Below are 24,204 nucleotides of genomic sequence, written 5' to 3'. Positions count from 1 at the left end.
CCAGGATATGTCCTTCAATGCACATATTAACCAAATATGAAGGACTGCTTTTTTTTTGCATTTGCATTTGCACAATATCTATAATAATAAGCTAATTCATGCATTTATTACTTCTAGGCTGGACTATTGTCATTCATTATTATCAGGCTGTCCTAAAAGTCCCTGTCAGTACTCTAGCTGCAGCTAGAGTACTGACAGGGACTAGAAAGAGAGAGCAGATTTCTCCCATATTGGCTTCTCTTCATTGGTTCCCTGTTAAATCTAGAATAGAATTTAAAATTCTTCTTCTTACCTACAAGGTCTTGAATACCATATCACCCCAACAGCAGACTTTGCTCTCAGACTGCTGGCTTACTTGTGGTTCCTAGGATATTCAAAATTACAATGGGAGGCAGAGCCTTCAGCTTTCAGGTCCCACTTCTGAGGAACCAGCTCCCAGCTTGGATTCGGGAGACAGACACCCTCTCTATTTTTAAGATTAGGCTTAAAACTTTCCTTTTTGATCAAGCTTATAGTTAGGGCTGGATCAGATGACCCTCCCTTAGTTATGCTGCAATAGGTCTAGGCTGCTGGGGGGTTCCCATGATTTCTTTTTACTCAATTTTTTTCACTCTATGTTTATGCAGTACTCTGCATTAGTTAAAAGAAAGATTTTATATATATATATATATATATATATATATATATATATATATATATATATATATATATATATATATATATATATATATATATCACACACACACTATCTGAACTACTGCTTTGGGATTAAATATCTCACAACGTGACATTAATAATATTAAGGGTCAGAATATTTAATTGTTTTTTAAAATTTGTTTTTAAGTATGGGATTGCAATTTGAACCAATTCAGTAGAATGGCCTATATAAGACTATAAGAACAACTATATTCCATCTCTTGCTATATGCAAAACGAGTGGTCCCAACCTCCTAAATTAATTATTTACAGCAGGTTTCACATATCTGTACAGTGTAGCCCTATTTCATACTGCAATGTATTTGAATCTTTAGTGTTCTCAAGTATATTTGAAGTCATTCAGGATTACTGGTAATAATGTTTTTACATAAAATAACAAAATTGCTCTTATCAATCTACAATTTGGTGATTCTTTCAAGATGATACTGAATTGTTAGGCTGCATTTCCAGTTAAAGCTGTATAAATCAATGTGATAATCAGAATCATTTTATTTATATAATAAACATACATATTAGTAATAGCAATAGGAGTAATGCTATCTCAGTATTGGGATCTATGCAGGTAGTGTAAAATCATACAAAAATGATATGCTTTTATATATATATATACACACATACATACATACACACACTACCCCAGAAGTACTAAAGGATCATTACTGAGTTTCTTCATCATGTGACTCATCAGTACCATCCAGAGTTTCAGCATAACTAACATCTTCATCCTCATCTTGCTGATGTAGAAGGCCTGAGGACTGTTTCTGTAGCATGTCTAGCATTTCCGTGGGAAGTTGTTCACAATCATACCATTTTAGCCTGTAACGAGTCTCTTTTTCCCATCCACACTGCTCAGGATTCATTGTGCTAGCAGGGTGTTTTGTGTCAGCCTGCTTCCACATTCTTTCCACAATGGACATAACTTGCTCGCTTGATATTTTCTAGTACAGCTCTACATGGTGGTATCGAGGATGAATTAATGCGATCCAGAGGTGCAGCATTCATTGGGGCATAATGTCAGAGAAAGGATTCAAACTGTGCATTGTTGACAGATTTCTGCTTCTTGTGGATATAGTGTACAGACAAATTGTTCTAGCTTGCAATTGTGAAGTGTTCAACTTCTCCAGCTGACGCAGCTAGGACATCCACAAAGCTAGTTTGACAGCATTATATTGAAAAGCCTTAATTTCCCCTTGTTCATGAATGCAGCTGTATAATCACACCCTGTCAGAGCATGCAGACCTTAAAGAGCATCTAGAGCTGCCTTGTCCAGTCTGTTGACCAAGTGAGACATATTTATGTATATCTGTGTATTGTTGCTATCTAATCCTGCATCCATGTAGATCTTGTGGTTAGTGTCGGCCAAGGAGGCATGGTACAGAAAACCAAGAGGTCAATGCCACTGGCATGCACAGAAATCCCAGATGTGTGATTTTCTTGTCCATCCTGGGAAGTGAACTTCAGAACTTGGCTCTCAACTGCAACATAGATCTGATATCAGTTCTTTATACCATTGGTCTCTCCACTCTGGCAGCAAGAATCTGAAGAATGCAGTCTTGTAGGTTGATTGTAGAGCCCTTTGTAAGTCCTTTGGCCTGGTTTGATCTGGGCCAGCCATCTGGTATGCTGTCTCCATGGAGCCTCTTTTACTTCTTTCCAAGTCCTTGATATCACACACAAGGTTGTACTCTTTCAGGCATTGAGCAGAGATACTTCAGCAGTTGCCAAGCAATACCACCAAAGGTCAGCAGAATACTGAGCATATTAACATGAACATGGCATCCACCAGTGTAATACTGATTTCCTCTGGTGTAGGTTCCTCTAACATTTCCTTTAGTTTGTGCATCAGTTTAGTTCATGCTGCTGTTGTGTTGGTCCAAATACAGAGGAACCGGCATCTCTAACATATAGAAATGGAATCTGGTTTTGCAACTTTGTGGCCATATTTAAATATTTCCTTTCTTAATTAATGACTTAACTTTCTTCTATAAATAACAAACTGTTAATTGTACTTGACAACTTGGTCACAAACTTATGACACCTGTAAATAGGAGATAGTGTTATACTGTGAAGATACGTGAAAACTGCTCTAATCATTAATTCAGGTGGTAGGGGTCGCTCTTTTGCTTCTAACCACAGAAGAAATATAGTTGTTCCTAAAATCTTATTTATTCTGATTACTAGAGTGTCTGAGGAGGATTTTGGTGCAGTTTAGTGCCAGCTGGAGAAATATAGACTGATCAGTGGGTGGAAATGCATGAAGAATTTCAAACTGGGACCCTATTTTTAGACTTTTTGATGGTTTTCATGAATGCCAGCTGTAATTGACTACATCAGTTCAAACTTGGTGCCCTAGAATTAGTTCTAAACATTTTGGAACAAATAAAATTACATCTGAAGCCACATATATGGCCATTTTGTTCAGACCTGGCACAATAATAGTGGTACCTGGGATATTTATCATTGACCTTGAATTCTGAGTTTGTGTCTGAATGAAATGGGTTTTAGAAACCTGGAAGGGATGTTGATTGATGTAATAGTATCAAACCTTTTGGTACTTTTTATACAGACAAACGCGGTCTCTCTCTCGGACTATAAAGGAAACAACCAAAAGAAGAAGCAGCAGAAGAAATGGGCTCTGACTTTTCCTTCAATTACAGGAAGAAAACAAAAATAAAAACATCTGCCACTCTCAGCATCTGTGCTGCTGTTGACAATTCTCACAACAGTTGAATGGATCAGATAATGCCACGACGGCAAAACACTTCAAATCAGGCATTCTCGAAGCCATTCTAAAACAATCACCATCATTTATTTACAATATATTAAACTGTAATGCAAAATTTGTAACAAGTGGTCAATTTGTATAGTAATGAAAATAAACAGGGAATATTTTCAAAGCTAGCATGAATCATACACATATTTATATATAAATACTCTGTGTGTGTGCAGTCGGCATTAGGTCAATCTTTGTTCTTTGTGTGTGTTCAAGCCAGACACTTTATCAGGTCAACAGGTCAAATAACACATTTCCACACTTGTGCAGACTGCAAAGAGAAGAAAATTGAAGAGTTTATAAAAAGCACATGTAGTAGAACCACACCTGAATCCCCTCATGAAGAATATCCACCGATTCTTACAGCTTCTGCTGTGTCAAGCTTTTGTTGGACTTTAAACTGCTTCCAAACATTTCTAATGCCTCCCTGTAAATACAGACACACGACCAAAGGCTGTGAATTAACACTTCAGTTAACAGGTTCCTCCTTTTGTGCTGTTCAGGCATCAATGTGTTAAAAAAAAAAAAAAAAAAAACTGAAAACAAAGCAGGCTGCAAAGACACTGAATATGATTTCACAGTACTGGTTATGCAGTATGTAATGTTTCCAGTTAAAGACATTACAGTTAAAATGAGGCTTTAAAGAAAAACTAGTGATATTTTACATTCTCATAATTAAAACTCATGGAAAGACATGAAGCCAAATCCAGATTGATTTACCTCTGTGGAATTACTGCGCTGCATGAATTCATGCCATTTATGCTCATCCAATTAGCAAAACTGATAAATCTGTGGGAAATCAAAAAGGATGTTTACATGTTCACTGGTAATCAACTATTTGTCTTAATAAGACCACATTCCTAATTTGATAGGAGTCATAAAATGCAAAGTTCATTTGGATATTTTAACCTAGCCTTATTCAAATGAATATGTCCTATTCCAATTAAGAGATCCGGCATTAGTCAATATTCAGTTTGTAGTAGTATTAGGACTGTGCATTCAGAATATGTCCCTGAGGTTTTTACTGCAGTCTGTGAAACAGCCTCTTGCCTGTTTGTGGTCAGCTTTGTGTTAAACACAAACCAACAAAGACGGAGAACTACACCTACTTTTAAATATTATACAAAAAATGTGGATCTCAACGAGTGTTTGGATAGAAGCAAATGTCACACAGCTGACCTTTCAGGGAGGTGGCTAAAGAATAAAATAAAACTACAACAAAATTTGGCTCTAAAAGGAAAAAGATACATTTTAAAGCTTTTTTTTTTTTTTTTTTTAACATTTATGTTTTCAGTAGGAAGTTTCAGAGCTTTGATGCCACCCAACAGACTGTCTATAACGATTGTTATAATGTGTCAATGCTTCATCTCACTGTACAAGAATGAAGCCAAAATAAGTGTTTATACATATTCTACGGATCAGCCGCCATTCAAGCAAAAAAGAAGAGCCTTAAACTTAAGTGGACCTTTACACTTCTGTTGCTCCAAAGGTCAAGAACAAAAAAAAAGAAAACACATTGTCAGTTTTGATCTTTCCATGTGATTTGTTGATCAGAAAAAAGTCATAACACCAGCTTTTTTTTCTTTAACATGCTGGCTGAGGATCGTTTTTAGTGGTTTTTCTGAGAACCCAAATGTTGTCCAAAGTCTGTTTAGAAAAGGAAAACAAATCAAACTCAAAACAGAAACAAACAGCATGTGAGCACGACACACGGGGACGAAGCCACAGTGTCTGCTACTTTGTCAAATCAAATCAAAATCAAAATAACTCAAGGCATTTCACAGAGGTAAGGTGAAACTAAATGAATCTACTTGACAGTAATTCTCTGCAGAACATATCTGTTGTACATCAGAAACAAAAGAGTGAAACTGAGAAAAATGTTTGGCTTTCAAAGTAAAGCAGTTAAGTGACATAGTTCTCCTGGAAGGAAGAACTAATTTGCCAGCAAAAGGCAGAGGAAAAAAAAAATAAAAAAACTTTTCAGGCAAACAAAAAGCAAGCAGATGATAATGAGAGCGTCTTAAGTGTACCATGCAGCAGTTCATGAAGTGCCCCAGCTGCAGGAAGCCAGCTGTAGAGGAGCCCACTTAAATCAAATGGCACTTCTCCCGAACAGGAAGGAAGGAAAAAAGACTCAGAATTTACAATTAACTGGTAACAAGACAAGCAGTATGCACACATACTTGAAACAAAGGCTTTTTGGCAATACACTGTAGTATGGCAATATATATTACTATGGTGCATTAGATGTAAATCCGGAAGAAAGACAAAGAGAGTGAAAGGATCCATTATTATTGCAAGCTCAAGTTCTCCGGCTCAGCTGCAGCCATGATGAGTTTTATATCAGACGGCTGCTCAAGCCAAGCGACTGCTGCTTGCATGCAACCAGCACAGTCAAGACGTTAATAATGGAGCTGCTGTTTGTGCAATGAGGTCAGACTGTTAAGTACATTGTCAAAAAGACCATGCTGTCTGTTGAATTACGGTCAAATCCTGTGAGCGTCTGCCACAGGAAGCACTGACTTTAAGTGTCTGTGTTCAGGGGTGGGAGTGTTTGGGTGTGTGGTTGTGTCCATATCATCACAACTGTGCTCATCTTTGCATGCAAGACAAAATGTCACAGCTCAATGATGGTGTGAGTATGGAGGCTGCAGGGAGGACTATGACGCGGTCTCGTAAGGCTTGTCCTCGGCGTCCTGGTCTTTCATATGTGTGCTGTATCTGTGGTGAGGATGGTATGAGCCCAGGGATGCCCCGCCGCCTTCTTTGTCTTCTTCCTCCTCCTCTTCATCAGATCTATCGAAGAGGTAGCGTCTTTGGCTAGGGGGGCTGAAGCAAGGAAGAACAAATAGAATTATTTGTTATTAAGAAGCTGAACAGAGAATAGTACGATGGCTGAAAGATGAGAAATGTCCTGGAAGGTTACCCCGTCTATGATTATTTAATTAAATGATTTTCCCTTCAGTACTTCAAGGGAAATACTGAAGGGAAAATCATTTTCCTCAATAAACAGATGAGAAAGTATAACATAATTTCATTGTGTTAATTTGGTTCTCGGTCTACTTTTAGTACTTGAATGAAAATCTGATCAAATTTACGTTATATTTATGCAGAAATTACAAACTTTTTTGGAAGCTGTACAATTGTCCATAGCCCACTACCATATGCTGGTCTGACTGAGAAACACTAATAAACTGTAAAGGATACTTTATGCTTTTAATCTGTGGCACTGTTGCTGTTAATCTTTCAGCCACCACTTGCAACACTAAGCACACAGCAGTTGTGCAGTGCTCCAAGTGGTGAGCAAGGCAGAAATCCAGCATTTGCATCATCTATGACATTGAAGTTTTGAGTTTAAAGGATGATACATTTCATCGCCAGAGTAAAAATTCCCTCAAAGTGTTTTTAAGACCAGGAAAGTTAGCTTCCTGCTAAGAAAGATTCCTACCATCAAGTGTGTGTCTGTAGACCAGCAAATGCACAGATGCTTATACATCATATTGCCAAAAGTATTGGCTCGTTTGCCTTCACATGCATATGAACTTGAGATACATCCCATTCTTAGGTCGGTCCACCCTTTCCAGCTATAACAACTTCAATTGTTCTGGGAAGGATTTCCAAAAGGTTTAGGAGTGTTTATGGGAATTTATGACCATTCTGTGAGGTCAGACACTGATGTTGGATGAGAAGGCCTGGCTCGCAGTCTCTGTTCTAATTCATCCCAAAAGTGTTCTTTTGGGTTGAGGTCAGGACTCTGTGCAGGCCAGTCAAGTTCTTCCACACCAAACTGTCTCATCAATGTCTTTATGGAGCTGCTTTGTGTGCAGTCAGGAAGAGGCCATCCCCCAAATGTTCCCTTGGTATACTGAAGCATTAAGAGTTCCTTTCAAGGAAACTAAGGGGCCGATCCCAACTGCTGAAAAACAATTCCACACCATAACCCCCCCTCCACCAAACTTTAAAGTTGTGCTCCTGGCAACACCAAACCCAGACTGGTCCTTGTTGCACAGGTGGCATCCTATCAGGCTGGAACTCACTGAGCTCCTGAGAGTGACTCGTTCTTTCACAGATGTTTGTAGAAGCAGTCTGCATGCCTAGGTGCTTAATTATATGGCCATGGAAGTGATTGGAACACTTGAATTCAATGAACTGGATGGGTGAATCAATACTTTTGGCAATATAGTGTACACAAATGCACAGCTATATTAAAATCCAACAAAACTTTTGAGTGTACACTTGAAACATACCCAAGGAGGCAAAATTTGAATTTGGCAACTTGTTATTTGTTAAAAATGTTATATATTCAAGTGTTTATGCCATATTGTGGCAGTGGCGCAGTGGGTAGGCCCTCGCTTTGCAGCCGGAAGGTTGCAGGTTCGAGCTCCTGTCCCTGCGCTGCGTGGTGTCCTTGGGCAAGACACTTAAACCACATTGCCTAACGGTAGCAGCCAGTCTCTGGCTGCATGACCGCAGATGCTCGTCTCTGGATGAGTGATCTGGAACGATCATTTCGTTGTGTGCCTTGTGTGCACAATGTGTTGAATCTAACATTTATGCTCTGAGTGATTCTGATGTAGCTCTAATTTGACTCTTTTAGTAAGTAAATGTCTAATGCTACACGTGTTAGATGTATTCTAGCACATGTAGACATTTACTATCTACTACTAGCATTTCCAACTGTTTCAAGCATTCAAAAGAATCCTCTAAATGTCTTCTAGAGTTTCTGGAATTGCTGTGTGCCCATTTGGGAATGTTATTCTATTCATTCTTATATATTTCAGTGGCGTTTTGGATATCTACTGTCCATATAGTGACTAGGTTTTATTCATTAGCTGGTATTTTGTCTAGATCTGTGTCTATTCTTGTGTATGTTAAGCTCTTCTAACCAGGGAGTAGCAGTATTTTATCCATGTTTAGATATCAGTCATTGCTCTAGCATCACAGTGGGAACAAAAACTTGCAACCTCAGGCTATCATGCAACAGTACCATGTTAATGTTGTTAATAAAGTTAAGCTATCCAAAGTGACAGGTGTATTTCCAATCTCAAAATGTTACATGAATACTGGTTCATATTGGCCTGTGAGTGGTTTCAGAGTACATGCTGTATGATTTGAAAACCTTTTTCTTTGTGGAGAAAAATGCAGAAAAAGCAGAAGAGGATTCTGGGGTCATAATATAGTCTACCCAGCAAAGTGGCTCCACATTGTCTACACCACATGTAGCAATATGTTACACACTACCGTGTGAAGTCAAGTGGAATGTAGGTCACTATACAGAGATCAGAATTTTTACCCTTAAAGTAGCCTAAAACAAGAAAAAAATAAACTTACAAAAAATAAACAAATAAAAATTATAACATTTTTAATCATGTCAAATATTCCTCATGAACTCTGATGTTTAAAAAAAATAATCAAATCCTATTACTAGTTTACATAAATCCTAATCCAGCATTTTAACCTTATTTACCATTCAAACTTCTTAAATACTGTAAAGGGGGGGGGTGTTAATTACTGTCAAATGTGCATCACACATAAATTTGCTAAACGTTATACTGTAAATCAATACTTAAGGTCCAATTATACCTACGGCTTTGGCACTGGAAGGAAAAAATCTATTATGGCCTCTCCTAATTGACTTACATACTTTTTACCTTTTTGAAGCTATAAATCAAAGCGATATCTCGGGAGTAATGAGAAGCTGAGTTAATATCCACACAATGCACCTTCTCGACTGTTTCCTTTTGTGATAAAAATTCACAGCACCAGGAGGCTGCTCTGCTCTCCGAGTTCTCGATATAGGCAATCAAACCTGATGAAAAAAAGCGCCACACAGACTGTAGTCCTTGCTTGTCCTGAGTGTACAGCAGTAAATAGCAAAAATTTTGAGCATGCCTAATGTCACACATCATCACAAATGCAATCCCCTTATTAGAATTTTAAACTGTCATGTTTTATTTAAGTCAGACTGAGTGAGAAATATTTAATGTGCTGATTGATCAAAGTGGAAGGTCTCTGCTTGGTTAGGTCACAGCATGCTTCAAAACACACTCTTCAAGGTAAGTCTACCTACTGCCTGCATCAGTCACTGTCCGGCCGGTACAAATACTTCATCATCAGGCTGTCCACCTTCTTCTTCCTCTTCTTCTCATCCTTTTTGTTAGGGGGAGGGCTCTTGCTCTGAGCCCCAGTTTCTCCATCCACTTCTGGACTTGAAACCTTTCGAGCTGGAGCCCTTTTCACACTGCTGGAACTTCGATAGGAAATAGTGGAGGCATCAGAGCTGGACTCTGAATCTGAAGATGAAGAAGATGAGGAGGAAGACAAAGATTCATCCTTCCTTTTGGACTTTTTCTTGGACTTTTTGGATCTCCTTTTGGAACTGCTTCTGTGACGATGGCCATCTTCTGAGCTGTCAGACTCAGAGCTGTGGCTTCTCTTCTTTTTCTTACTCTTCCCTTTACTGCGACGATGGCTACTACTGCTACTGGCTGGTCTCATGCAGTCAGCAGCAGATGCAGAACGCCTCAGTCTGCTTGCAGGGTGAGTACCTTCTCCATTTTGGATCTCTTTTCTGTCAACTCCATTATTGCTTGATTTTTCTTCTTCACCCTGAGAGTCTTCCAAGCTCCTGCGCTTGAATTTGATAGGTTTAAAACTCAAAACTTCATTGATGGCTTTCTCCAGGTCAGGGTCAAGGTAGTTACGGTGGCTGACTGGTTTGATATCCAAGTTATCAACTGGGTCATTATCAGAGTTTGGTCTGGCTTGTGGTGGTGGCATGGAGACACTGCGTCCAGTGGATGAGTGAGGACTGTATGCGGACCTCTCAGTGAAGGCCACGCTTCTACTATCATCAATATCAACATCAAATTCACTGAGACGGCAGCTGTGAGCCAATGAACCAGGCCGACTAACACTTCCAGGACTAAAACCCCTATAACGTCTACTAAAGCAAGGGCTACTGGGACTGCTGCCATAGAGTGAACGGCTGCCTCTACCCTTGCCCAAGCTTGAAGTGCTTTGCTGGTATCCAAATGGGCTTGACACATCTAAGCTGATGGTAGACTTGGCTTCATTCTCTGGGTTTAATCCAAGACGTGTGGAGGCCCGAGTTGCCGCAGTGAATGAAATGGTTGATTCTTTGTCAAAGTTGCTCCAGCGGCTGTCCATGCCTTTCCTGGCTTGGCTGTTGGCATCTGAATAGGCTTGAGAGATGACTGACTCTCTGTCATTCATGTCATCCAATACCTGGGACTTCCTCCTTGAGCTGACTGAGTATACATCATCCTGAAAATCTGAGGTTTTGGGTTTCGGTTTATGAAAGGACAGAGTATCCTCTGACTCAGCGTTTTCCTTGAGGGCACTGAAGAGGGCATCTCCTTTGTTACCGACTGAATCAAGGTTGGATCGTTTTCTGTAGCTCAGAGAGCTCATCACTGAAACTGACCTGCTTGATTCTACCTCTCTGCCCTCTTTATTCACCTCTTTCCATTCCTTACCCTGTTTCCATTCTTTTCCTTCCTTTGCGTCTACATTTACAGCACATCTACAAAGAAACATTGGAAGAGACAAAGGAATGAAGACAGTGGGAGAGAAAATGACAAAGATGAGATATTGGGCAAAGCCGAGGTGAGTGAGGGAAGGGATAATAAATAAATGAATGAAACTTGAAAAATCATAAAAACAGAAATGAGACAAGAAATGGAAGTGCTGAAATTTAGCAAAATGAGAGGAAAGCAATGTAACACAATGCCACCCAAGGATCAAGGTTTGAGGTTTTTCCTTTAGTATATCAACCCATCTATACAGAAAAAGATAAAAATTTCTGACTTTTATGCCTTTTTTTATGAGCATAATGTTGAACCAAGATGATGTATTTTGAAATGGATCCTAGAAGTACTCCTGTGTGCATTACATAAACTTTAACTCACATTATTTGGGTAATGTCTCTAGCTCAAACACTCAACAGAGAAATGCACTTAGTAACAGCCTAATGAAACTCTTATCTAAATTATTCCTTTCTCCCTTTTTGTTGGTCCGTTCTTTGTTAAAATGAAGACCCTGACAGGAATTCCAATACACTTGTACATAATGTGACTGTGTAAATGGTAGTCACTGAACTTGAAAGCTGCTAGTACAAGGGGCAGTGGTTCAATCTTGAAGAATCAGTTAGTGTATGTCCATAGGGTGAAGCAGCTGAGAGACATTTAAAAACACCAAAAGTTGTTAAAGTTGGAAATGGCTCAGCTCAGGGAGGGGAGTTAAATCTTCTACTAAGGAGACAACTCTGGCACAAACAGAACTGTCAGCTTGCAGACACATTCATTAAACTCAGCAAGCAGCACAGGTAGACTATGCCAGCTGGCCAATGGACATATCCATAAAATCCAGCATGAAGGTGGTTTTGTTTTCGTAAAGGGGGAAATAAAGCCCCTCTTCACCCAATGGATGACAATGAAGAAAAAACAGTTTGAAAAATATATACCAATCAAACATAACATTATGACCACCTAATATTGTGTTGGTCCCCCTTTTGATGCCAAAACAGTCCTGACCCACTGACGCACTGACTCAACTAGACCCCTGGAGGTGTGCTGTGGTATGTGGCACCAATATAAACAGATCCTTTAAGTCCTGTCCAGCACATCCCACAGATGCTCAACTGGATTGAGATCTGGGGAATTTGGAGGCCAAGTCAACACCTCAAACTCATTGTTGTGCTCCTCAAACCATTCCTGAACCATTTGTGCTTTGTATCCTGCTGAAAGAGGCCGCAGCCATCATGGAATACCATTTTCATGAAAGGGCGTACGTGGTCTGCAACAATGCTTAGATTGGTCGTACAGTACGTGTCAAAGTACCATCCATATGGATGGCTGGCCCCAAGGTTTCCCAGCAGAGCACTGCCCAAAGCATCACACCGTCTCTTCCAGCTTGCCCTCTTCCCATAGCACATCCTGGTGCCAAGTGTTCCCCAGGTAACCGACACGCATGCACCTGTCCATCCGCATGATGCGAAAGAAAACATGATTCATCAGACCAGACCACCTTTTTAAATTGCTCCTTGGTCCAGTTCTGATGCTTGTGTACCCATTGTTGACACTTTCAGCAGGTGATAGGGTCAGCACGGGCACCCTGACTAATGCTGCAGTCAGGGAGATGCTCTGACCCAGTCGTCTAGCCATCACAATTTGGCCCTTGTTATATTGGCTCAAATCCTTACACTTGCCCCTTTTTCCTGCTTCTAACACATCAACTTTGGGGACAAAATGGTCAATTGTTCCCTGATATATCCCACCCAGGTACCATGATGAAGAGATAATCAGTGTTATCCACTTCACTGGTAAGTGGTCATAATGTTATACTTGATCTGTGTATTTAATAGCAGCCCCTTCACTTCAGTCAAATTCTCTGCTCTGATGGTTTTATTTCCTCTGGTCACATCATGTAAATATTTTTTATTCAGAGTCCAGAAAAAGTAAAATGTCTAGGCAGACTGCTTCCTAACTGCTGCTGAAGTGACAGTAATAGCTGTTGCCTTTGTACTGACCTGGAGCTTTTGAGGCTGCCGTCATCCGAGAGATTTTTGGTGGAGCCTTTGCTCTTGGACAACCATGACTTCACCCCATCCACGCGATCCTCCACCTCAGAATCTGTGTTTGAATCCTCTTGACTGGTGCCGGCCAGAGACAGGAAAACAGGTCAGCGGAAGCAAAGAGAGACAAGGTAGCAAAGAACAGAACAAAGAGCAAAGTCAAACATTGCAATTCAGTGAGGAGAATAAGGTGATGAAATGTGAGTGTGAAATGGTGGTCAGCACAGGCAGGAATGTTTCTGTGCTCTGTTAGTGTGACAGCAAATGGTGACGGTAACAGTTATTCTAGATAATAAATAACATGCATATGTCTGCCCAAAGAGCCCCTGTAAATGCGTACGCACATGCCCACAAGAGGCTGCACAGATGTGCATGGTTGCTGCAGTAAGCTGGCAAACATTAAACCTCTGCACTTCCAACACTACTTTAGTGACAAAAAAGCAACATGACAGGACAAAATGCAACACACAAGAGCTTTAATGTGTTCAGTTCAAGGAAATCATCAAAAGCTCAAAATTACTATAACATTCATGCCTATGATGAGTGGTCATAAACTGTCACAACTGTAATTGTGGCATTTGAGAAACTAGAGATCCAGTAGATTACTTTTATTTATTGCACCAATGTCCAGACAACAATTTGTGTTAACACATTTCAAACAAAGGCTGTATAAAACAAGTGAGCATCTCCATCATACATTTGTTCCGGAATGACTGGTTTGAAGGTTTGCATTTTTTGTACAAACATATTTGAAGGAGTTGAAACTAGTAAAGACTGACTGGAGAAATATTCCAGTAAATGAAACCTAATATCTATGCAATGATGGAATCATCTTCTGAAGGACCACCAGCACCTTGATCAGAAGGAGCGAGTTTAGTAGAAGAAATCGTAATGATTGAAGCAATTTTTAGTATGTCACAAGGCAAATCAATTATTCCCAATGAGAGTTTGCTGACACCACAAAGATATTGAAGCCTTCAGTGGTATTGCTTTTTACGGCACTTCTGCACTGGCTTCAGTTTTGGGAAATGTTTCATTGACTTGTATTTATACAGCACTCTTCTAGTCTTACTGACCACTCAAAAACATTTAACATGCAAGTAAGAGAAACAAGGGGTTGAACCACCAACTCTCCATTTAGCATATTACTTGCTCTAAAGTGCTAATGGAAAGATTACCATTAACTTGCCCTACATTATTTTGAAATAGTTTTCATATCTGGGTATTACATCCTCTTTTGTGCTATAGCACAAACTAAATTTATTCATTGTTCTCAGACTAATTCTAGTTCTGGATTGTTAAACTCCAGGATTTGTTACCGGTTTATGGCTCTTTGAGGGTTAGGCTCTACTCCAAAGACATCTATGTTGGATTAACTGGTGATTTAATTGGGCCTTGGATGTGAGATAGACATAAAGCACAAGCAATAAAGTGGCTCGTAGTCTTGTAGTTTTAAAAGAAAAAAGTGACTTGTAGTCCATACTCAAGGAAATCAGGTGTGCAATACGTAATCAATATTTATTTCCATCGTTTTCATGACAAAGGCAAGAAAGGCACAGTACTTGTGTAGCAGCAGCTCACTTAATTTAAAGACACAGACAATAAAGCAGTCTGTTCCACTGGAGCCTATCCCAGCTGCCATAGGGCGAGACGCAGGGTACACCCTGGACAATTTTGGTTCTTGGCAGAGTGATTTGGTAAACAGCTGGGCACTGCGGTGTTTTTCCTCTCAATTATCATTACACTTTTTCAAATCACTGTGAACCATTAAGTAAAATAAAGGGCTTGTCATAAACACAGATGAAATGAGTGCAGCACTCATTAAGTGCCGTCAAAGCCCAGTGCTTGCACGGTGCTGTGAAAGAAAGTTGTTACAGCCTAATAGTCCTACAGAGACATCTGAGGGTGGCTCAACATCTCTGCATCTGTTTCAGAAAGCCTCCCATCTTGTGGAGCACAGAAAGGCCCAGAATCACCTAAAATTAAAAATAATTACCAATCAGAAACAAAAACTGTGGCTTTCAAAGGGGATTTTTGAAAATATGCTTTGCCCTATGAGATCCAAATGCATATTCTGCTAGCTCTAACTGAATACAATAACCTTGGATAGTAATGCTGGGGCTGTATTGATACCAATAATGATGAAAATGGGACGGGTGGAAGGACAGAGGTGACAGACTGTTGTAATGAGCTTTGCAGAACATATCATTAGACAATCTGGGGGATTTGCTGCTACCTACTGTTATGATGACTTCAAGTGTCCTCATTGTTTCCACTGCAGTCTTGCCAGATAAGACTAAACATCACTCTTTTGCTTTGTTGTTATCTCTTATCTCTGTAAGGAATCTTCCAATTGATCTTTGCATGTCCATTTGTGTTTTTTCCATGTGTTGATTACTGTCTGTTACTGCTCTGTTCTAGCTGTTAGAACCAAAATGTATGCAGACAATGATATGACAATAATATTACCCAAATATTGTATTGTATTGAAGTAATGAGAAACTATGGATGTGGACTGGACTTCTGATGGTACTGGGAAAGCCAGAACACAGCTAGGACACAGTGGGAATGCAGCCGGGACACAGTGGGAATACTGACTGCTGCAACCTGTTTGTGAGTGGGTGCAAGGTTTACAGCAGTCCAGTTAACAGCAGGCTGGAGTGAGACTGTCAGAGTAACAATGTTAAGAAGGCACTCACAGCAGAGCATAAAGCACCTGGTGGTGTGGGATAGCCACGGGCTGCTAGAGTCCCTCTCACCATTTCTTCCCCTCTGATGACAGCTGCCTGTGAGGTAGCTGGAGTGTGCTGTTTTGTTACCTGAACCTCATTTGTCGATTGGTGTAACTAATCACCAAGATCAGTCAATATCAACGATCTGCCCGGTGAGTTCAGGTAAAACACACAGCTTTGCACCAGCTGACGATAACTATTAAAAGGGAAAGGTTCTATTGCTTCCCTTTTATGCTGCAACAAGTTATATCATTCGATAACTGTGAACTATGCAAGCCAACTGCTGGGTCCCTGCTCATCTTAAAGACCTTATAGTACCATCTCACCCCAATAGAGCACTTCGCTCTCAGACTGCTGGCTTCCTTGTGGTTCCTAGGATACTTAAGAGCAGAATGGGAGGCAGATCCTTCAGCTTTCAGGCCCCTCTTCTGTGAAACCAGCTCCCAGTTTGGATTCAGGAGACAGACACCCTCTCTATTTTTAAGATTAGGCTTAAAACCTTCCTTTTCAATCAAGCTTGTAGTTAGGGCTGGATCAAATGACCCTCAACCATCCCTTACTTAAGCTGCAATAGGCCTAGGCTGCTGGGGGGGTTCATATGATGCACTGAGTGTTTCTTTTTCACCCACCTCTTTTCACTCTCTGTGTTTTTATTTATACCCCACTCTGCATTTAATCATTAGTTATTATTAATCTCTGGCTCTGTCTGTTGTCCTGTCTCCCTCCTCTCACCCCCAACTGGTTGTGGCAGATGGCTGCTCCTCCCTGAGCCTGGTTCTGCCAGAGGTTTCTTCCTGTTAAAAGGGAGTTTTTCCTTCCCTCTGTTGCCAAGAGCATGAACATTAATTCAGGGGTCAACAATGTCCGCGCCTATCGTTCGCTGGGATGCAGGTGAAAAGTATGCTACTGGCAAGAGAGTCAATGAGTGTTGGCACATGGAATGTCCATACTGCAGCAGCAGCAAGAAGTAAACTGGAAGAAATGGCGCATGAGCTGAAACAATACTCATGGAATGTCCCTGGTTTGTCAGACGCCAGATTGGTGGGACAAGGTGAAATGTATACTGAAGAAGGACACGAAGTTGTCTTCAGTGGTCATGAGACAGCTCGCACAAATGGTGTAGCCATCATAGTTCACAAAGATACCTGTCCAGCAATCCAGGAATACCAGCCCATATCAGATAGGTTTATGTCATTGCACATTAATGCAAAGCCATTTAACCCCAAAGCATGATGTAGTCATGATTAATAGAGATTGGAATGCCAACATTCTCCCTGATGCCTATGAGAGCTGGAAAGGAGTTATAGGTAACCATGGGCTCGGCCTAACCAACAAGGGAGGACTGAAGCTTCTGGAATTTGCCAAGCTCCACACGATTGTGACAACCAACACATTCCAACCCCAAAAAGAAAACCCACATGGCACTCTCCAAGTGGAACCACTCACAATCTTATTAAGACAAGACAAGACAAGACAAGACAAGATAATGATTATGTCCTCATAGCCAAAAAGATTCTGGACAAGCATAAACCTAGCCCAGACAAGAACATACCCTGAGGCTGACATAGGCAGTGACAATGAGCTAGTTCTCACAACCTTGAAGCTAAGCCTTGAAGCTTTACCAAAGACCACTCTTGGAAGAATAAAATTCAATTTGTACAAGTTGAAAGACCCAGATATCCTGGACCCAGATGTTTGTGGTGGGTTTAATGCACTCTTGGGACAAAATCTCGATGCAGATGACCTGCAACAACAAGTTGCTGAAAACATGAGGAAGACAGCAATGGAAGTACTGGGCAAGCACAATGCTGGGTGACTGAGGGTCTCCTACAGAAATGTGACAAACGTACAGCCTTGAAAGGAACCTGCTTCTCCTCACAGAAGCTTACCACAAGGTGAATTGAGAAGTAAAAGCAGAAGTAAAACAAGTCCTGAGGATAGCATGAGAAGTATTGTTTCCAAAAATGCCTACCAAACAATAAAAGAACTCACAAAGATACCTCACCAAAAGTCTCTTGCATTGAGGACAAAGATGGCAATATTCTTACCAGACCAACAGACATCACAAGTCAATGGCAAGCTACTGTCATGAACTATACAACTACCAAATAAGAGCAGACCAAGAGATATTACAGCAGCTAAAAGCTCAAACACCAGACCAGCTGTGATGAAGATCCAGAAATAGGATAGAAAGAAGATGAGGTAGAAGTAGCCACTGGAAGCCTCAAAGCTGGAAAATCTCCAGGAACTGACATCCCGGCAGAGCTGTTACAAGCAGGAGGAGAACTCGTTACCAAGATTTATACCCACATTTGCAACCACATATTTAGAACAGGAGAATAACCTGAAGACTGGACATCAATGGTTATCCCATTACTGAAAAACGGAAACCACAGGAAATGCCAGTCTACCACACCTTTGTCGATTACAAAAAATGCTTTAACAGAGTTTGGTAAGAAGGTCTCTGGGCAATCATGAGAGGACTCAACATCAGCAGAGGCATAATCAATGCTGTAGAGACACTGTACAAGGCAGCAAAGAGGATGGTACTGGGTGGCAAGGACTTCACAAAGTGTTTCCTGACTACAGTTGGTGTGCACCAGGGTTTTCTTCTCTCTCCTACTTTGTGCATATTCAAACATATTCTTGAAACACATCATGTCTTAAGCACTGATAGAAAGCGTTTCCCCTGTTAAACTGGGAGGAAAAGAAATCGGCAATCTCTGCTTTGCAGATTCCCACTGTCGCCAAGTGCTTGCACATAGGGGGTTGTTTTGACTGTTGGGTTTTCTGTACTGTAGGGTCTTTATCTTACAATATAAAGCATCTTGAGGCAACTGTTTGTTGTGATTTGGTGCTATATAAATAAAATTGAATTGAATTGAGAAGTAGAATTGTCACATGAAATGTCACTAGCATTGGACAACATATTAGAGTGCAACTACTAATATATAAGCTGAAAAGTCAAAGAAACTACAAATCAGCTGTATTGATTTGTTTTCTGCTGATCAATATTCCAGTCACCTGTCATAAAATGGAAGCGATTAGAAATGACAGCAACTCAGCCACAAAGTGGTAGGCCATCTAAAATCACAGAGCGGGGTCAGCAGATGCTGAGGTCTATAGTAAACAGTGGTCACCAACCTTTTACAGAGTCAGTGACTACAGATCTTCAAACTTCTTGTAGCCTTAAGATTAGCTCAAGGACAGTGCGTGAAATGGGTTTCCACGGCCAAGCAGCTACATCCAAGCCATACATCACCAAGCGGAACGCAAACCGCCAGATGAAGCGGTGTAAAGCACGCTGCCACTAGACTCTAGAGCAGAAGAGACATGTTCTCTGGTACAGTATGGCAAATCATACTTCTCCGTCTGGCAATCTGATGGACAAGTCTGGGTTTGGCCTTAGTTACAGTGAAAGAAACTCAATGCTTCAGCATACCAGGACTTTGTGGGAACAATGTGGGGATGGCCCTTTCTTGTTCCAACATGTTCCAACCAGTGCATAAAGCAAGGTCCATAAAGACATGGATGAGCAAGTTTGCTGTGGAAGAACTTAACTGGCCTGCACAGAGTCCTGACTTCAACCTGATAGAACACCTTTGGGATGAATTAGAACAAAGATCGTGAGCCTGTGTCTGACCTCACAAATGGGCTTCTGGAAGAATGGTCAAGAGTTTAAGCTGTTCTAGCTACAAAGGGCAGGCCAACATCATATTAAACCCTATGGATTAAAATTGGGATGTCACTCAAGTTCATGTGTGTGTGAACTTGAGTGACATGGACACAGGTGTATAAAATTAAGCACCTAGGCATGCAAACTGCTTCTACAAGCATTTGAGAAAGAGTGGGTCGCTGTCGGATGAGCAAATACTTTTGGTAATATAGTGTATATACTGTATTTATTAACGTTGTTAACAGTAATAAGCGATCCTCTACCAGTTTTTGCAACAGTACAAAGCTAAGGCAAGATTAACAGATACAAAGAATTGTCCTTCTTGTGTTTAATTAGACATAAAACAGAAGAAGCTGCCTTAAAGAAGATCTCACCAACCAAGCCTAGAGTAACATTTATATATAATAAGTAAACATGGCATATGGAAGCTTCTTGCCTATAATATCAGCACTTTACAATATACACTGTCCCCTGGTGAGTAAAATAATAAAAAATAAATAAATAAATAACAAAAAAAACCTTTAAACCATGGCTAACAAAAAAGATAGTGCATGCATGGAAGTAAAAGAATCTGATGAATAAGAATTAAAAAAAAAAAAAAAACAATAAACGTTAAATGTATGTATTTATGTGTGTTTATAAAGGTTTATTTTTCTTTTCTCCTTTCTGGTGGAAAAAAGAGGTAGGTCTCAATAAGTGTTAATCTCCTGTTTGGGTGTAGTATGAACATAATATGCAATATGTAAAATTTTAGATTATTTGATATTGACTTTATCGCGAATGGAGTACAAGGATTTTCACTGATGTACTTTCATTGCTTTCATTAGATTTTGCTTTTGTTCTTGCTTTCTTAATATTAACACATCGTGCTATGTATACTATATGTGGAATAAACTTAACTATATAATACTATATAACTATATAATTATGACTCAGAGTATATATTACTCTCAACCTCCATCTGAAACACCCTGGACTGAATATCCTTATTCTCCCAGATATATATATTTTTTATCTGTTTAGAGTGCCATGATATATTCAAAACACATATAGAGACTTCGCAGATCAATAACTAAAATCAAACGATGGGCTATGTAACTGAGCTCTTCACACATGATGTGAACCACAATTTATGTCCTTGACCAACTTATCATTAGTTTAAGTCGTGCCAAAAGCCAAGGGGAAGAGAACAAACAGTGCTGAGGAGACATTAATTGTCTCTGACATTCTTCCACCACTGGTTGTACATCTCTGTTATACACTATTACATTCATCATTAGCTTCTATGGATCCTCTTGTCCTGCTCAGCTTTGCTCCACTGTGTCCCTGAGTCCACTATTTTTGCCTGCCATAATAAAATATTGGGCGAGTGAAGTCTATGTAGAGAAGTGGGCATGGGCACCATGGGCATGAATGTCATGGTAATTTCGGGCTTTTAAGGATGTTCTTTTAGGGTAGAATGATTGTACAGTATACATCTTTAATGACTTAAAAAAAAGTTTGAATTTTCTCTAATCAACACATACAATCAATACATAGATGCTTAGAAATATACCCCCAATAAGTGGTTAAATATCCCTGAGCAAGTTGCACCTGGATCAGAGGCTTTTGGTAGCCATCAATAAGCAGCTTAGAATGGGAAGAGTTTGCAAATGATGCAAGATGCTACAAACACCACAGTTGGTACAGTGTTCTTAGGTTTGAATACCTCATCTTTACTACTCTGAACATACCTCTTGTCATTGTGATCAAATAGCTCAATCACTGTCTCGTCTGACCATAAAACCTTTTCCAGAGGGTGTTTGGGTTGACAGCTGCAAATTTCAGCCGAGCTTGAAGGTGATTTGGGAGCAGGGGCTTCTTTCTTGTTTAGCACCCTCTCAGTACGTGGCAATGTAAAACTCCCTTCACTGTCCACAGTGACAGTGATGGGTCTTCTTCCAGACCTTGGCAAAGTGACACATCAGAATAACTTGTACTTACATACAATTGTTTGAACAGATGACCGAGGAATTTGCTGTTGTTTAGAAATGGCTCCAAGAAACCTTTCCAACTTGTCTAAATCTACAATGTTCCTTCTCAGATCTTCACTGAGTTCCTTGAACTTTCCCATAGTTCTGAGTACTGGTTAATCCAGTGAGTGCTGCCAAATAAATCTTATTTATGCTGGTAAAGAGAAATTCATCAGTTGTACTCAATCATGATGATTTGTGAGAAGTTAATAGGTCTTGGTCTTGCCAAGTTAAAAGACGTTATAGAACCTTCAGCACAATTTATATTTGAGTCTGTATGCATACTTTTGACCCTGTGTGGATGAGAGAAAATCAAAAATAAATACAACCTTGTACATATATCCAATTCTTGTTTTTTAAAGTCATTATAAGATGTATGCAGTACAATCATTCTACACTGGAAAAAGAACAGTTTTACAAATCATGCACTTGGCTTTTGTGGGTGTTTTTTTAAACTGAGATGATAAATTAAGTGTTAAAAATATTCCCCACAGTAGATGTCAGTTTTTTTCGTCTACAGTGAGTTTGAAATTACTTTGTTTCCCTCAAGTGGTTGAATTAGAACTTTTTTTTAAGTACTGTGCAAAAGTCATTGTTGTATTTTGCTTCTAAGGAGCCAGACTTTCTTTTAATTTTTTCTAAAATGGTCTTGAGCAATAACTCTGCAGGCTTTTGGGGGGAATTTGGACATTATTTGCTTTTTCACTTATTTTCAGTCCAGTCCTTGTACCTTGAACAGCATTTTAAAAGGAATGTTTTCCTTTTGTTTGTTAAGCAATTTAACACTGATCTATGAATTATTCAAGCTTTAAAAAAGGCACCTAACTCAAGGAACAAATGAGTATCTACACTTAATAAACAACCAAAGAGCCAATTCTAAATTGTATTTTTAGCAACTTTGTTACAAGCAACCTCTCCCAAAAATACAGAGTTTCAGAATTTGTTCCCAGTTTAGTTGAATCTGTGAAAAATGCCAAAGATAGAACAGTTTAACATTCATAAAATACAATTTTTTGCAAGGTGAGTCCCAAAGAGCTGAATTAGTTAAAAACTTGGCATATCTACTCATGGTGTGCAGCATGTCCTTAAAACTGATTAAACTGTTTTAAGGACAATAGGTGAATAGGTGTGGGTAGGGAAGTAAATTGGCTGGTAAATCCACAGGTTCACTTTTACGTGTCTCCATCACTGCAGCCAGAGCCCCAATCCATCTGTAAATCTCCCGCTCACCTACTCCCCTCGCTCATGAACAAGACCCCAAGAACAAGTCCGCTTATCGTGGTGGAGGGGTTTGTGTGTCCCAGTGATCCCAGGGGCTATGTTGTCTGGGGACTTTTGCCCCCTGGTAGGATCTACCAAGGAAAATTGGTCCTGGGTGAGGGGCAAGACAAAGAGTGATTCAGATGACCCTGCCTGGGATAGGATTACTGTGGCCCCACCCTGGAGCCAGGCCAGGGGAGGGTGCTCAAGGGAGAGTGCCTGGTGGTCGGGACTTCACCCATGGAGCCCAATCAGGCACAGACAGAAGAGGAGACATGGGCCTGCCCTCCTGTAGGCCCACTACCCCCAAGAGGCATCGTAGGGATCGAGGGCAATGTGTGTCAGGTGGCAATAAAAGGGCAGAGGGCCTGACGGACCAATCCCCGGCTATCAAGGCTGGCTATTGGGAACCATAAAATGTGTTTTCATTATTACTAAGCTGCTTGGTGCCTATTTTATTTATTGCTTTAGGGTCACATTTTATATGTAGTTATGGGCATGCATTCACACTTTTTTTTTTTTTGTACTGCAAATATCCTGCTGTGTGACTGTGAAAAGATGTTAGTAATAATAAACTTGAAAAGAAGATATCCAGATCTACCTGGGCATATGTGAAAAAGCAACTTCCCCCCTTGTTAAATCATAAACTAATTCCAATTAACCACATTTTCTGGAAAGCTCAAAAGTTTAATTTCACCAGCCTGACCCAGACCTGATTAATGCCAGACCTGCTGAGTAAAGAAATCACTTCAATAGAACCAAAACAAACACATCATTTCACAAAAAGATCATCATGCCAACAGTCAAGGTGTTCTCATGGGCGTGTCTGTATCCTGTTAAGAATGGCTTTAGCTTGGCTAGTACTTGCAGCTGGTTGTTTCCACATATGCAATGTGGCTAAACCTCGGATCTTTGACGGTAGATTAGCATACTAGACAACACTGACTCTTTTCTCATTGCTCTGAGATCAGTTTCCATCTGGGCTTTGCAAACAGAGTGAGCATTAGCAATTAAACAAGCACCATCATTTATCATCATAACAGAGGAGTTTTCTCTTGCTAACCAACTTGGCCAACATGTGTGACGTAAGAAAGTTTTAATAATTCATTTAATTTTTAATCCCACTCTAGATATTGTCAGTTAACCACATCACACAGTGTTCAAGCCTTTTAATTCAGCTCTGATGTTTTTATAAAATGGATGGTTAAATGGATGGATATTTAATATACTTTTATAAATCTGAGCTGATTAAAAGCTGCTGTGGTACTCACAGGACATTACTGAAAATTAAACGTGTAAAGCGTTTAAAATTAGATCAACACATCTTCAACAGTAATACTGATACATATAACACTGATGGGGAACATTTTTTCATTTTTCTGCAGAATAAATACTTTTCCTTTTGATACTTTATGTAGAATTTGACAATAATACAGTTTT

General features: G+C 39.9%; 1 protein-coding gene across 2 annotated transcripts in view; it reads right to left on the bottom strand.

The window, feature by feature from the left end:
* Positions 1-3,403: 3,403 nt before the first annotated feature.
* myo18ab (myosin XVIIIA b) overlaps positions 3,404-24,204 on the bottom strand; it is a 172,399-nt gene continuing 151,598 nt past the window's right edge. The window contains exons 42-44 of one of the 2 annotated variants that reach the window (XM_030743862.1): positions 13,040-13,162; positions 9,560-11,035; positions 6,196-6,318 (exon numbers count right to left, since the gene is read on the bottom strand). In XM_030743862.1, coding sequence (XP_030599722.1) covers positions 9,568-11,035; positions 13,040-13,162 — 1,591 coding nt within the window. In that variant the 3' untranslated portion in view covers positions 6,196-6,318; positions 9,560-9,567. Of the gene's footprint in view, positions 6,319-9,559; positions 11,036-13,039; positions 13,163-24,204 lie in introns of both variants that reach the window. The other variant, XM_030743863.1, reaches the window with a different exon arrangement.

The sequence above is a fragment of the Archocentrus centrarchus genome, chromosome 13, assembly GCF_007364275.1.
Source record: "Archocentrus centrarchus isolate MPI-CPG fArcCen1 chromosome 13, fArcCen1, whole genome shotgun sequence".
Taxonomy (NCBI): domain Eukaryota; kingdom Metazoa; phylum Chordata; class Actinopteri; order Cichliformes; family Cichlidae; genus Archocentrus; species Archocentrus centrarchus.
This window is presented reverse-complemented; position numbering and strand designations above follow the sequence as displayed.